Below are 16,144 nucleotides of genomic sequence, written 5' to 3' on the forward strand. Positions count from 1 at the left end.
AACATTTGCTGAAATTTTTGCTTTCATAAAAAGAATGGAAATTCGTAGTGGTCTTTATTTGAAGCTTATTAAAATGTATTCAAATGAATCTTTGAAAGTTGGTGTTTTTAGGGTTTGTCTTGGGTTATTTGGTCTTTGGTATCCCTCCCTTGTAATGACCACACTAAAAGCTTTTTTAGTCCTTATGGTAGATCAACAAATCTTCCATCCCATGAATAGTCAAATGTTGATACGTAAAAATGCATGAAAGGCTCGGCTGGGCCCTGATTTCCAATCTGGTACATTGCTTCCCTGGGTTTGTGTTTGCTCTTGGCCAATGACGCGCTTGCAGAAGCCGCGCCATCAGCAACATGATTGGTCGAAACAAAAATGAACCAAAAGAAAGTGAAACAACCCGTTCACCCAGATTTGACCGAGTCTGCCATCAGAGTGTAGATGACTTATCTAGATTCGGTCTTGTGAGAATAGAGCCCAGCAGTATCTTGGGGACGGATGGAATTCCCAAATCCTTTGATCTCATTAGTGAGTCTTGACTTCAATTCATAATTTACAGATAAAAACTGTAAAAGTATGAAGACACAGGGACCTGCCCCGAAAGCCATTAGTTGATATTCCTTTTCTGGGAAACAGCTGCGGAGCTAGCTCGGGAAACTTAAGTTTTCCCCTTCCCTTCATATACCAACGTAGACAGGGAATTCTATGTTTTATTATGCACACACTATCAACCCCTAGACATCTTTCCTAGCCTAATGTCGTGTGGTTCTGGGATGCGCTGGAAGTCTCTGTAAGCCTTTATCGGGGCAGAGCGTTTGACAAGCCTTCATCCCCTCAACTCGGTTTGTGTGTGCGTGCGTATGTGTGCTGCAACTGCCCCGAAAATGCAGTTATTAGTGCAAGAAGTAATGTGAACTGTAGATTGATCTAAGGTACTGCCGCCGCCGTGTTGCATATCCACTGACTGGTTGCCACGGGCGATGACGTTTAGAAGATTAGAAGATTATAGTCACATAAACATGATCCTATTATGCTGCATTAAACCCCTGCTTTCCACGACACCTTAAGTCAACACGCGGTCACACACCCTATACACTTTATGATGCCGTCTCAGCGTGTGTGTGTGTCTGCATTTAGACACAGAGTTAAAAATAAAAGGCCTAGTTTATATAATATAAACACTCGGTGCTTCACTTGCACTCTGGCACACCTTCTTTCATGTCACGTGAATGTAGAAAGGTAGGGGATAGATGGCTATGTGGCCCAGATGGCACATTGTTATTCTCCCCATTAAGCCCAGCGTCTGACTGACTGACTGACTGCGGAGCCTGTGTGAATTACCCCCACACAGATGCCGTCGTTTTTCAGCAAATACCCCAAATGCGGGGGCAACATCTGGACCATCGGTCCACCCTCCCACACTAAGTATCTCCTCCATCTCCGCTCCTCCTCTCCTCGCCGTTTGGCCCCGGGGCCCCTCAGCTTGGCTCCACGCGCGTGTCACGCACGGCAGAGTGTTGACTTGTGTCATGGAAAATGGGGCTTTAATTTCCTGTAACAGGATTAGCGTTATGTGTACATAATCTATAATCTGTTAAACATTATCCCCTATGGCAAGCAATCAGAAAAAGACACACATGCGTGCTTGTATGTGTGTGTGTGTATGTATATCATGCCAATGAGATTACGATAAGAGCGCTGAGCCTAGTGGTGTACGGTGGGCGATACGGCGAGAGTGTGTTTACAAACCGACCCCAGTCATTTCCCAAACTCTTGTCGGGCTCACAGTGTGCGCCGGCTAGCATTAATGCATGCGCGTTGTACAAACGAATTCTGTGAGCAGATTCACACAGAGCTGGACCTCACGGTGACCGAGACAGAACCACGGGCGGCAAACATCTCCACATGGAGTCCCCCCCCCAACCCTAAGAACTACCCCCCCGCTCACATATAAACAGGCCGAGGAGACCAACACTGTGCAGACAGGGGTCAACATCAGCTAGCTGCTCAAGAGACCTTTTTATCATACAAATTGGAGAACGCTATTGTGTGTGTGTGTGTGTGTGTGTGTGTGTGTGTGTGTGTGTGTGTGTGTGTGTGTGTGTGTGTGTGTGTGTGTGTGTGTGTGTGTGTGTGTGTGTGTGTGTGTGTGTGTGTGTGTGTGTGTGTGTGTGTGTGTGTGTCCTGCCCGCCCGCCCGCAAGGATACACACACACTGGGGAAGGGGAAATGTTTTGCTTTATTGTCACTGGGCCGCAAACTAGGCAGTAGACTGCAAACTATCCCGATTTGTTCTTCTTGCTGGGTCCACACCTCTGTGTGCCGCCTTGATCAGTTGAAAGTGATACCCTGGCATTACCATCAGCGGTGAAACAACTCTCATTATGATGAATATTTGATGAGCCCTGAGTGTTCTGAGCAGCTTTGAAAGCGACAGGAGGCGGGACATTAATGGCTGTTGGAAAAGAAGCAGCAGAAGCACTGATTTTCTTCTCGTTTTTTTTTTGGGACGGGTAATCATTGATGATTTCACACGACGCGCTGTCAGGTGAGAGATGGGGACGTTCCAACACTCATTTTTTTTGTGGCATCCTATTTAGTTCTGTGTGTGCTTTAATCCAAATTGTGAATTAATAGGTAGCGACAAGCATGCAGGGTTATGTTTTCTATTTTACTAGCGTACTGAGATATTATTTTTAGAATGACTTTAAAGTTACATGATGATATGCTGTTATTGGAAATATTTACCAAACTTCTGCTTTATTAAGGGAATCTTCAGACGCTATTTATTGTATTTAGGTGGAACCGTGTAATGTGTCACGTGAACGCACTTTTTCAGCTGGATGTGTTTTGGGCTGAGAGTTCTAGAAGGTAGAGGGGGGGGGGGGGGGGCTGCATGTTATCCCCAAGGTTACAACCCACAGCAACTTGGTGATACTTTTTTATTACCGTCATGTATGGTTATTATAAAGAGCTATGTTGTAAATGGAACGTGCCGCACACAGTGCACTTCACCACAAGTATTCGAGAACTCGGGCGCGGATGATCAGACAGAGATTCACCATGCATTCCCTGAAGCGTTAAACCAGCGTTTGGCGACCAGCAAACACATTGGATTTTTGTAACACTGATGATATGTCATATATTTCTATGTTGACATTCAAAGAAGGCACACCACATTTAATGCACTAAAATAGCGTTTGGGTTCACTTGCTCTTTAGCAATCGTTCGTAACCAATATTGAACCAACGCGAAAAAATTCTTTCAAAAGGTTCCTGGTGCTGCTTGCAATCCTTTAACCTAAAACTAGGGGTCCGCACACCCGCATTTCAGAACCAGTGGTGATAGATAAGGAAAACAAGGGGATCAAGGTTATCATTCCCACACTTCCCATATAGTTATTTGATGACAAACACCCAACAAGTGTTGACTTCTGTTTACTCTGTTGCCACAGTCGTCTCTACACGGTTGTCTTTCATTTAGCTTGAGATTTTCACCGGGTACACACAGCTAGCGTAGATCCACTCTTTCCCCGAGTCCTCCAGTGCAGACATTTGCATAGCGAAGGTGTTAGCCTGCGCGCAGATAACCTGATCATATATAGTTTGAGGCGTTGCTCCGATTATGCTGGTCGTGTCAACAACATAGTGTGATTGGCCCCTTATCAGATTTTGCCAGTAATTGTGTATTCCGGGGAGCTCCTGCATCAGCTCGGATTTGCCCTATCTTTCAAATGATTTGGCCTTTTCGTACCCTCAGGCTTCTTGTGAGTGAGGGCAGAGGTACAATCCTAATTGAGGTGTGATTGTGGTGTGCAACGACTGGGAATAATTCCTCCATGCTACTGCTAGGAGAGAGTGCTGTGACCCTCCAGCACTATATTATAGAAACAAGCAATGGTAACCTGACCTGAATCCGGAGAATCATTATTGTGTTTTTTTTTGCATTTTGCAAAAAGATATGAGAAAAAAAGTTTGTAAATAAACATCTTTCAGTTTCTCTGAATGAATGAGCCGATTATTTGGCTCCCTCATTTTCAGGTCGTTTATTTGCAGTCACGGCTAAGACAACCGGCAGCCGATAGAACTCTTTTAAATTCTCTCACTCTCTCGCTCTCATATCTCTTCTCGTCTCTTCTCTCTCACCATCTCATCTCTGGCTTAGCGGGGAACCACACTGTGGTGCGTGGTATGTGGCGGCCCATGTGAAGGAGTGCGTTGTCGTGAAGCCACAGCGGCGAGTTGTAGCGCGTTCAACACGCCACGCTAGACCGGCTGAAGCCGCCGCCGCGTCTCACGTCAGCAAGGTTTCCTTCTGTCTTTTTTGTCTTTTGTCGCCCTTCCCCTTAACTCCATGTTGTCTTTTTATTTGTTGACTCATTTTGTTCAATTAGTGTTTGGAGCTCTTAAATAAGCGTATGCCTCGATATTTTTCTTGTATAGGGTTCGTTTTCAGAGGGTTTCTCGACGAGCTACACAGCCACTGTTCTTATTGCGTCACCGGAAGTTATTCTCATCTGTTTAGAGAGCTGCTTATGCCTAAGCAGGACTGATTCATCATCATGCTAACAAGAAGGGCTCATCGCAAACGCACACGCTCTCACACAAAAACACGTACACACACACACACCCAGCAAGCAGTGCGCACACGCACACGCACACACACACACACACAGCAAGCAGAGAGCACACAGGCACACAGAGACGCACGTAACTACGTCACTCCAACCACCTAGACATCATTCTAGGCCCTCTCCTACGTCAACTACTAACATCCAAACAGGCTTTTGGCAGACCACAATCCTTTTTTCTTTCTTTCTGTGTATCGTGTGTCAGCCCATACCCACAATGTTATTCTTGGACCCCGATGAGATGCACACACACCCACAGAAGTTTCCCTCATACATACTCTCTGTCTCTCTGTCTCTCTCTGTCTCTCTCTCGCCCTGACCTAACTAAACCCACCGTCCTCACTGACCCTGCCTCAAGTGAGTTTCCTCTCGCCCGGCCCTTCGTTCTGTTGTTCTGTTTTCTTTCCATGTCAGTCTCTCTCTGAGCTTCCCCAGGGTCACATCACTTTACCAGGGTGTAAAACCGTTGAATCACTCATTAGTACGTTTCAACTCTCCCTCGTGTTTTGTTGCTCACATACCAAACTTTTATCTGCACCTGATTTGGCAAGAACAGGACGGTCTGAGCGTGAAAACACACACACACACACACAGGTTACACAGATAACGTCGGGACCGGTCCTCTCGCACCGCAGCGCCATGGTAACGCAGGCCGCCCCCCCCTCCTGTTATCGCTCTTCACGCCGTTAAGATCAGATTAAACACCTCAACGTGTCAGACGTCTCCGCCACCCGGGTCATCAACAGGGAGATTCCTTAGACGTATCTGATGTCCTTCGTGACCCTGGGTTTGTTCGGTCTTGTTTTGAAAATGCGAGCTCAAACCGCTGCTGTGAGTGATGGTTGTGATCTGTGATTACACCTCCAGTGGTGGATCTGATGAACTCTGTTGATGCACGGGCACGTAGCTTCCACCACACAGACAAGACGTTTGAGTGTGTGTGTCTTTGTACGGTGTGGTAAACGCATCGTGCATGGATCGTCTGATTGTTTAATAGAACCGTTCAAATTAAGGTTTAGTAAAAAAAAATGGAAAATCACTAAGATTTGTATCAATGTCGGCCTTAATGAGCTGTACTGTTATCTACTGGCGTTTCCGTGCTCCTGCTGCTTCCCTTTCATGGCTACCGGGAGACTTTATCTAAGATGACCTGAGTGATTCACTTTAATTGATTCAAACACATCCTGGCTATAGTAATTATATGATCTGCTTCATCCATCCCTGTAGACAGACCCTGTATTGACATGCCAGATCCTGATGGTGTAGGGCCTGAACTCGAAGCAATGTCTGACCGGTTTGGTAATCAGTAGAAGGTGATGAATGACCATTAACAATATCATTCTGATTGATCTGATTACTGATTGATATTATGTTGTTGAGTGTGGCGCCATAGGGATTGTAGTTGGTATAACACTGCTATTTTCCTTCTGTTACTTCATCATAATTAACAATTGCTGTGTCATACTGTTTATAACAACCTTTGACTTGTAATTAATTATGTCCTACCCATTTACAGTGGGGAAAAAAATTAAAACAACACAACCCCGTTACATAACCGCGGGTACACAAAGACCGCCACGCATGAGCCCAAAAACGTAGCCCCGACAGCACAGACACACGTCAAGAGGAAGCAGGTGTTTAGGGCTGAGGCCACAGGAACCAAAGGGCTGCCGGAGCATTTCCTGCTGGCTGGGACTCCCTCCAACGCTCCGCTCCGGCCAACGATAACACATCAAATCAGGCCAGGCACACGACCCAGAGCCAGGGGTCAGCTCAGCTCGAGGTGTGACTCTTTTATCAGATCAAACAACAACACCACCGCCGTATGTGTCCCTCCCGCAGTGGAAAACGCAGCATCGGAATCAAAGAAATGTTGTTTTTGGATGGAAATGAGGGTTGCTCTCTACCCCCAGCGCTCTCTCTCTCTCTCTCTCTCGCTCGCTTGCTCTCTCTCTCTCTTTGCCCCTCTGCCCCTGAACGGTGATTCCTGTTTTAACTCCCGCCCGGGCCTTGTTTTGCAAGCCGTGCTTTTGTGTCGAGGGGGGACCGCCTTCGGCCCGCCTGGGTCCGTGTTTGGTGTGGGTCGGGGTCAGGATGTGCTGTTTTCTTTGGCGGGTAGCAAAGCATCCACCCACAGGGGAGAAGGGAGAGGCTCCGGGACTGGGGGGCAGGGACGGAGCGAGACGGAGAGGATCAGTGGCGGCTCAGACAAGCCGACTCAAGCTGTGTTGGGAATGTACAGACTGCTGCCTCTCCCTCGGGCTGGTTCCACAAGACCCTCCAAGCACCCGGTCTCACTAACAGCTGCACCGTATCCTCGTACCTAAAACCGTCCTCCACCAACAGTTACATCTTGCAAGATGGATGCGCAAGGGATATTTCATTTCAAACCTTTATTTACACTCATAGGGCATTGAGGTTTTCCTCATTTGCAATGACGACGAGTTTACAGCAAGGGACATGCACACAACAGCAAAGACAAATAAACATGAGCAAAACAAATATAATTCATATAAATAATTAAAACTAACCTTATATACAAGAATATACAATGTGCAGATTAATTTGACTTCAATCATACCTAAATAAATCCTGTGCCCATGGTTGCAACAAGCAGTAAACATGTTTAGGGTGGCCTAGTTAGTAGCTGTTAATGTTCTTTCTGTGCGGATATAAACAAAGTTAACCGACGTATGGTGTTTAAACGGAACCCCTCATTCAGCTCCTGCTCTGCCGTTTAGCTCCAAGCGGCCCCGGATGGGAAAAGATGCTAATCACTGCTAGGGCTTCTTTCCCTCGGCTGACCCCCAGAAATCATTATCATGGCTTAATGTCAATGATGATGAGCTTTTTAAAACTCTTTAGCACTCTACAATTGACGCCACCATCATCTTTAATCCACTGATGCAGGCAGAGTGGATACACACACACACGCACACACACGGGCGCGCACACACTTTTTTTCATATACTCTCCAATTAGCCCGGCGTCATCCTTAATATCTCTCAGCCCTGAATGACCACATGCATCTATCTGTCTCTGGAGAGCTAATGGTAATGATGATCATTTTCTGTGTGTGTGTATGTGTGACATCCGTGCACGTGGTTTTGTTTAGTCTGTGGGTTATAGTGCACGCCTTAACACTAGCTTAAGCACCCAGTCAAGCGTTTTCGGGTCCCACTGGCAAGTGACTGCTATTCCATTAGTCTGCAATTGTGAGGACGGCTCTAGATTAACATGAAGTTGATGGATGATGCTGAACACACATTCAAACACAGACTCGCACACACACACATGTACACACACAAACACACACACTCTTTGCCCTCTTACTGTATTTGCCCTTCACAGTCGAGATATGCGTTTGCCTGCCCTCTTGGGCAAGGCTTTGCACTGACTGCCGTGTGGGATTCTACCATGGATGATTCAAGGTTGGAAATGAAGGCGTTTAAGGTGCCCCTCTCCGTCAAATCAAGTCAAAGGCTTTTCTTGGAATCCGAGCTGTCTTCCAGAGTTGGAGATTTGGACTCTGAAACTCTCCCGAGTCGCTTATCCTCGCGGCATCCCTTCAGTGTTGCTTCCGTCTACGCAACAAGCCTTACAGTAACCCAATGCACGCAAATCCGTCTTTTGATTGGGAAAGGATTATGTCTCAGAGTGGAGATGAGCACTGTCTGAAGAGTGTGACTGTGTTTTCCACGCACATGGGGAATGTGGACGCGAAGAGACGGTTTAGCCTGCTGCTGTAGCACAGTATCCTGACATAGCGTCGGCGGGTCCTCCAGTCTGTCTCCAGTCTGGAGTGTGGAGTCGGAGTCTCCCTGCAATAGGCCTCGTTCATTGTTTGAATCCTCTTTCATCAAAATCCCAAAGCTAGGGCGTCTTTTTAAGAGCATGGCGATCTGATCACGCAGATAAAAAAATGTGGAAAATTAAAAAAAAAAAAAACGTCTGTCTTCAACAGTTCTCTGTGTGTGTTTCCAGAGGGGGTGTGTGAGATCTGGCTGACCAGCGAGGACACCGGGGCGTACGGGCGGGACATCGGCACCGACCTGCCCTCCCTGCTCTGGAGGCTGGTGGAGGAGATCCCTGAAGGAGCCATGCTGAGGCTGGGCATGACCAACCCCCCCTACATCCTGGAGCACCTGGAGGTACACACACACACACACACACACACACACACACACACACACACACACACACACACACACACACACACACTAGTAGTCCTTGCATCTCCACACACAAACACTAGCAGTCGCAGACACACACACACACACACACCATACACTCACATACAGACATGCGCACTTGCATCACCACTCACAAACACTAGCACTCGCACTACCATACACACACACACACACACACACACACACACACACACACACACACACACACACACACACACACACACACACACACACACACACACACACACACACACACACACTGGCACACCACTAGCAAAAGTAATGTGTTTCCCAGGGATTGCTGTACTGTAAATTGAGAATATTTTATGCACAACAAGAGATGCCTAAAACCTAATTCATAGATGCAATTAAAAGATCCACAGCAACCAGGGCGGTTAGTTTGTTATTATTATTCTTTCATTATTCCCCTTTGTTCACCCTCGATCGCGCTCCTCCCAGGGAGCAGAGGAAACGCTTCGTTTTTTTGGTGTTTTTTTAAGGGATCCCATAGCGTTCAATAAGCAGAGCGCTCCTCCGGTTTTTGCTGAGCTGGCAGTTCTGCCGGTCCAACCTTAGTGCTCACAGACCATTCATTAAAGCGCACTTCATCCACTGCTCCCACCTAATGAGTCAATTAAGACTCCATTGTGTCCTCTTTAAGCAACGGTGTGTTATCAAGCCCCGCCATCCTCCTCTTCCTCCTCCTCCTCCTCCTCCTCCTCCTCCTGCTCCTGCCTCCATCTCCTCCAGACAAAAGCCCATCGTGGGCCTCCTCTTTCTACAGTCTTTTGTTTGCACCGCGATTGGGTCCACACTGTCTCTCCTGTCTGGGCTGCGTGTGTTATCAGCCCCATCTCACCGTCCATCTCCCTTCCCTGGTTTGGTTTTTTTTGGGGTGGTTTTTGGGGTGTCTATGTGTGCGTTGCAGACTTGATTAAATTTGTCGCAAAACGAGAATGATTGCCAATCGTGGCGAAACCCTGCAGGACAGTACTGTCCCATTGTCCCTCTGAGGAGATATGGGACAAGACCCCGAAAGCGAACTCGCCCATCGATGACAATGCAGGCGACCCCCCTGTTCTGAGTTTTACCATCCTTCGTCTTCGTAGTCCGACATTTCTGTACTTATTGTAAGTCTCTTTGGATGAAAGCGTCTGCTAAATGCCCTAAACGCAAGTGAATTAGGTTCTAAGATGCGCACTCACTCTGCGCGTGTAAACGAAAGAGGGATCATTCAAGATGGACGCCTTCTGGGACCCGACAATGTTCAGAACGCTCGCATAAAGGAAGCACTTTTAACCTCGTAAACTCTCACCAAACAAATAAAACAAGCTGTTCCCAAAGATCCCAACATGTCCGCTGCGTAGAGCCGGCTTCTTGTCCACATTCTGGGTAAACAGGGAATGTTTTAAACAAAGGGTCGTGAAACTTTTCCCAAAGTAGACCAGACTTCTCCGGGGCCAGAGGAAAACCGCCAAAAGGAGGGCAATAAAGATGACAAAAAATGCGTTAAAGAAGAGGGGGTAAGAGAAGCGGCCCCTAAGTGTAAAATGTGCTGTGGGAGGCAGCAGCGGAAGGGGTTGTAATTAACCAGGGGTTAATGGGGGTGGCTAATTGTCCCCCTCCACATGTATAGGTTGGCTTTCTGCTTGGCTACATTACAATTAAAAACCACCATCCTAATGATGGTGAATAACAATTAGCTGATAATTAGTATTAGGACTCTGTGTGTGTGTGTGTGTGTGTGTGTGTGTTTGTGTGTGTGCGTCCGTGCCTCGCCATTCCGTATGCTGTCCTTATCGTCATATGCCCACACGCTTAAACAATTGAATTACGTCCGTCCTGTCTTTAATTCCTCACTCAATTAACCTACATAAATGCTAGGTGGGGGTGTGGGTGTGTGTGAGCGTGTGCGCGCTCCGGGCTGGTCTTTAAGTTATCAATGTCTTAGCCCTGATCCTTAATATTATTATGATTGCCACCCTACACATTGCTAGGTTCCCCTTCTCCAAATATTGCATCTTCCTATCTCTCTATCTCCCCCATTGTTTATTTAATTGTCCTATTAAAGGTTATTGAAGAAGCATGAGAACACTTCTATTTCTACCCTTCTATTCTGTTCCCTTCGGTTTCCCCCTGTTGGTTTTGGTCACACTTGTTGCTTGTCTTGTGTCCCTCTCCGTCGGCTCTGGTGATTCGGTGGCCCTTGAATGGGGTTGAGGATGTAGATGAGCACCTATGTGCCCAATGGTGTGGTCATGATGAGGGGTGCTGTGGTCATGAGGAGGATGTGCTTGATGATGGAGGCGGCCTGAGCAGTTCAAGCCGTGGCTCCCCTTTTCACTTCTTTCGCCAGAGGCGAGACATGCACGCACACATGCACACACACGCACACATGCATGTGTGCACACGCTGCCACGCACACACACGCATAGGTGTACTTATACACACACGCACGCACGCACATGCACACACACACAGACGCACGCACATGCATGCACGTAGACAAAACATGAACAGAGACATGCACGTAAACAAACACACATCCACGCGCACATTCGCACACATCATTCTTGAAACACTCTTGGAACACACTCTTGGAACACTCTTGGAACACACACCATCTCTCTCTCAGCCCACAGTCGTTCCTCCTCTGACAGATTTGGGCAGCCTTATAGGCCTGTTTGCTGATTGGAGCAGTTACCTGCCTGAAGGCCACTCACAGGCTACTTGTCTTTGACATTTTAGTTGATTGCATTGTGTCTTCAATGGTCCCATTTCTGTTAGCAGAAGTGGTTGAGGCAGTTTACTTTGCCTTCCTCCCTCCCTCTCTCTCTCGGACTCTCTCTCCTGCACTCTTTCTCTCTTGATCTCTCACTCTCTTTCTCTCTCAATCTCACAACTCTGTCACATCTCACCATCGTTTATTGTGCCTGTCTCACTCCCCTCGTTTATATTCTGCTAGAATACCTGTACTTCCATTTTTTTTTTTTTTGCTTGTGTTTCGTTAAAATAGGGAGAATCTAAAGGATAATTAAACTCTAAATCAAGGGGTTTGTTCCTCTAAACACGTTGATGTGTCTGATACGCTCAAAGACGTTAATCTGTAAAAAATATAATTAAGATGAAATTAAAACGTGTGAAAAAGCATATGAAGCTGATGTTTGTGCGTTTCTTTAATCTGCTTTCAACTCACCTCAGGCAACCTCCTTTGAAGGTTGCTCTGATTATTTGTATTTAAGGCTCACGTTTCTCAACACGAATGGCTTCACAGTCACCAAAATCGTCCTGCAGTTGTACCATCCATAAGAGAACCACACTACACATTGGAACAGTGTCTTTGTGTCAAGCATCCAATTGAATAAATCCTATTTCGCCGAGCCCAAACAGTTTCACAAGAGCAATCGCAATATTTAATTCTTCATCTTTGACCCATTTTTGAACTTTGTTCTAAGGCTTTTCCCTGGTTGTACTGTTAGCGTTAACTACTGTGTAAGTTTGGAAGGTGCTTTGATGCGAAGGTTGTGAACAAAGTAATGGACGTGCCTGTGCACACTTGCCGCTTCAGATGAGGCAATTTGCTGTCATCTTGGGATGGGAAGCAACTTTCAAGTATCGGCATTGTTCCAATCAAAATACTGATGGTTGACTTAATGGGACCTCTTTTTCATCTTTGTGCTTCTAACACTGCGCCTGTGGCTTTCTGTGCGTGCATGCTCTTGCGCACAGGCGTCTGGGTGGGCTGGGGATGTTGTCTATAGTGTATACCCGGTGTGTGTGCGTGTGTGCCTGTGTGGGTCTCTCATTGTCTCGCTCCCATATGCAGACTTAGTAAATGAGGTGTGAAACCAACTTCCCTCTTTTCTAACCTTTGAGTCAGGCCAAGATGGATGTAATAGGAGCCAACTGTAAAATATACTGCACTAGTGTCCTCTTTACACACATACACACACACATGCTCTCGCTCTTGTCTCTCTCTCTCTCTCTCTCTCTCTCTCTCTCTCTCTCTCTCTCTCTCTCTCTCTCTCTCTCTCTCTCTCTCTCTCTCTCTCTCTCTCTCTCTCCGTCTGTGTCTCTATCTGTGTGTATGTGTGGCTCTGTCTCTATCATACACACACTGTATCTGGGGTTCTATATGAACGGATTAAATAATACAGGAAATGCCCCCTTGACAGAAAAGTACCATTAACATTTTCACAATACACCACTTAATTTCTCCCTTAATTGATCATGCTTGCCTTAAGGGGCAATTTTATCATATTAGGCATGGACATTCACATCTAGCGTTGTGCTGAATGGTTTGATTGCAGTAGGCACTAGAAGTATGAAAGTACTTCTAACAAGTATGAAACAAATACTTCTCCTTGTTTCATCAGCTCTATTCCTCCTCCATTTCCTTCTGGCCATCCTTTTTCTGCCATGTTTCTGTGCTGGCCGTTTGTGTCTGGCACAAACAGAAACAGGGACACACCTTCATCAGGCCGTTCTCCATCTTAATCACTCCCCGGGGAGTCTCCCTCCCATTAGTGGGTTTAATGTAGAACGGTGTGACACTAACACACACACACACGCACAGACACACACACAGACACACACACACACACACAGACACATACATAGACACAAGCAGACACTCACACACAGACATAGACACACGCACTCATGCACACACAAACACACTCACGCACGCACAGACACACACTTAACTACTGATGGTGACACATTACGAATCACGACTTTACGATTCTGAATGATCTCTTCTGATGTAACCTTTATGAAATGACACATCTTTTGGAAGATATACGATGTCCAACTACAGTGTTGAATATGATTAAAAGTGCACTAAAATGAGCAACGGCGAACAGGGATGCCGTTGAAGATTTGTTATGTAAAAAACGCATCACAATATATCCGCATTGTTTGTGTTTCCGCACCGCGTTTGAAATGCACTCGTTGCTATCTTGGGAACCATATTCGTGAGAGGGCTTTAGCAGATACTGGGCTTTATATAGACATGGCATCGTGTTCAGTTTCACATGTCTTTGTAGTCTATCCAAAGCTTTGACTAAAAAGCATCTTTAGACACCGTCAAAACAAGGAATCTATTAAAACAAACGGCAACATACAAAAATCTACCAAAAAATACTAAAAATCCTGGAATGAGTTGCGATGGGGGCCAAGCAAAGGTTTATACGGGTTCGGTTTTAAGTTCACTGGTGAGTGAGTGGTCCTCACTGGTCACTGGTGTGATATGTGATGTCACACAGGGACATGTTCCCAGCACTAAAGGGACGCCCGATTTGTTCTGTCCCTGAGCTCAGGCAGGCTGCAATAGACTTAGTTAGTTTGATCATATATGCACCTTATTGGGCAACACGATCCCTGGCTCAGCCCTGGGTGAAACCGACTGCACCCTGAGGGGTTGGGAAGAAGAAAGGGGTAAAAACGGCATCCCTGGGAATTCATGTCCCTCAGTGTAGGTTGTGTGTGTGTGTGTGCTGGTGTGTTTTAAGACGTGAAACTCACTTAACCCTGGATTACCCAGGCAACAACAGTAAAGGCGCTTGCTTTATTAAAACTCTGGGGAAAAGCTGCGTGTAATGTAAAGACAGTCTGTGTTGTGCACGTGTTTGATTGTGCAGTGAGAGAGAGAGAGAGAGAGAGTCATAGTGCGTTTATGCCGGCACATCCTCCCCTTTCTCTCAGGATACACTCTCAGGTGTCTGATTAGTGTGTGTGTGTGTGTGTGTGTGTGTGTGTGTGTGTGTGTGTGTGTACGTGAGTTGGTTTAACTGTGAGCCAACCTATTGTCTCTTTGATTATTCATCAGAGTTAAGTACTCTAAGAAACGGATTAATATTGCACATGGAATTTCTACTGGTCTCTCTGAAGTCAACAGGTTTTAAACACGGTTTTCCTACCAACTAGCACAAGAGAAACTAAACACACATTGGATAAGCCGAGGAAACACCCCTTCGTTTAAAAAAATCCCCTTTTGAACCCATTGACAAGTCGCTAGACGCAAATTCAACGGATTTCCCATGAGCCTTCCCACGCACCCCTCCACTCCCGCATCAGGACAGGACGCGAAATCAACATTAATTTGCTGAATCATTAGCATGAATCTGTCATTTAACCCCCGAAAAGAAAACTTCAGGCAAAGCCATTAAAAACAAGCGGTTGATGGACATTCACTTAGTGTAATCATCGGCCTGTCCTCAGGCAGTCACCCCTGCATCGCGGTGACCTTGGATTATTCCAAACATGTCCTCTACCATAACAAGTGTCAGCCTCATGTTAATGACGTGCACGGAATCCATGTCATCGCGTGTTGCACAATCGCTGCCTCTTCCCCGAGTCTTCCCGGTAACCGACTCTTTCTGTTGAATCCGTGATGTTGATCTAGACTTCCCCGATTCTGCTGTGTCTCAGCGTTCTCGTCACTTACTGTTTTGGGGGTTCATAAATCGAAGCCGACTGCGTCAAACAAACAGGGGTCAAATCGTCCGTGCGTCAGATCGACGTAGGGGGATTTCTGTATGGAGTTGAGTTTCTCCTTGTTGCTTCATGTTTTGTTATTCTCAATGTGTTTACTCTGTCCCTCTACTTTATTTATTTCCTTCACCTCGTGTTGACCTGATCACAGTCTGGAACGCCATGCTCACATGGGACACGAACACAAACATACACACACACACAGACCAAAACACACACACACACACACACACACAGAAGTGACATGAAGATGGAGAGAGTGACTGAGAACTTGATTTTCATCCTGTCTCCCCCAGGACTTCGGCACCTGCAGAACAGATATGTGAGGGAAGGGATAAAGTGGACAGGTTTTCCTCTCTGAAATAAGATATTATTGGTGTGTGTTTGTGTGTAGCGTAGGCGAGCGACAATTCACAATGTCCCACAAGCATGACGCCCCAGCTTTTTGCCTCCTCGTGGAAGTAAGATTGAGAACTGAGATGAAAAATAGACCCCATATAGCATGCTCGCAGTGAAATCAATTCTCTCTCTCTCTCTCTCTCTCTCTCTCTCTCTCTCTCTCTCTCTCTCTCTCTCTCTCTCTCTCTCTCTCTCTCTCTCTCTCTCTCTCTCTCTCTCTCTCTCTCTCTCTCTCTCTCCCCTCCCACGCTTCCATATTTGCCTTAGTGCTATCTGATCCGCGGTGGAAGGTATCAGATCTTATTGAGTTAAGCCAGTTAACGCGCCTGCCTTATTTTCCCCCCCCCCTCTTCTTTCATTCTACCATGTTTCCCCGCCCGTCCTCCCCAGATGAAAGGGGGGGTACGTATAGAGAGAGAGTGTGGAGGCAGGG

At 46.5% G+C, this 16,144-nt stretch overlaps 1 protein-coding gene across 1 annotated transcript in view; it reads left to right on the forward strand.

The window, feature by feature from the left end:
• Positions 1 to 16,144, forward strand: part of cdkal1 (CDK5 regulatory subunit associated protein 1-like 1) — a 367,816-nt gene that overhangs the window by 113,145 nt on the left and 238,527 nt on the right. The window contains exon 9 of the mRNA XM_056602814.1: positions 8,609 to 8,775. Within this exon, the coding sequence (XP_056458789.1) occupies positions 8,609 to 8,775 (167 nt within the window). The remainder of the gene's footprint in view (positions 1 to 8,608; positions 8,776 to 16,144) is intronic.

This window comes from Gadus chalcogrammus, chromosome 11 (assembly GCF_026213295.1).
Source record: "Gadus chalcogrammus isolate NIFS_2021 chromosome 11, NIFS_Gcha_1.0, whole genome shotgun sequence".
Lineage (NCBI taxonomy): Eukaryota > Metazoa > Chordata > Actinopteri > Gadiformes > Gadidae > Gadus > Gadus chalcogrammus.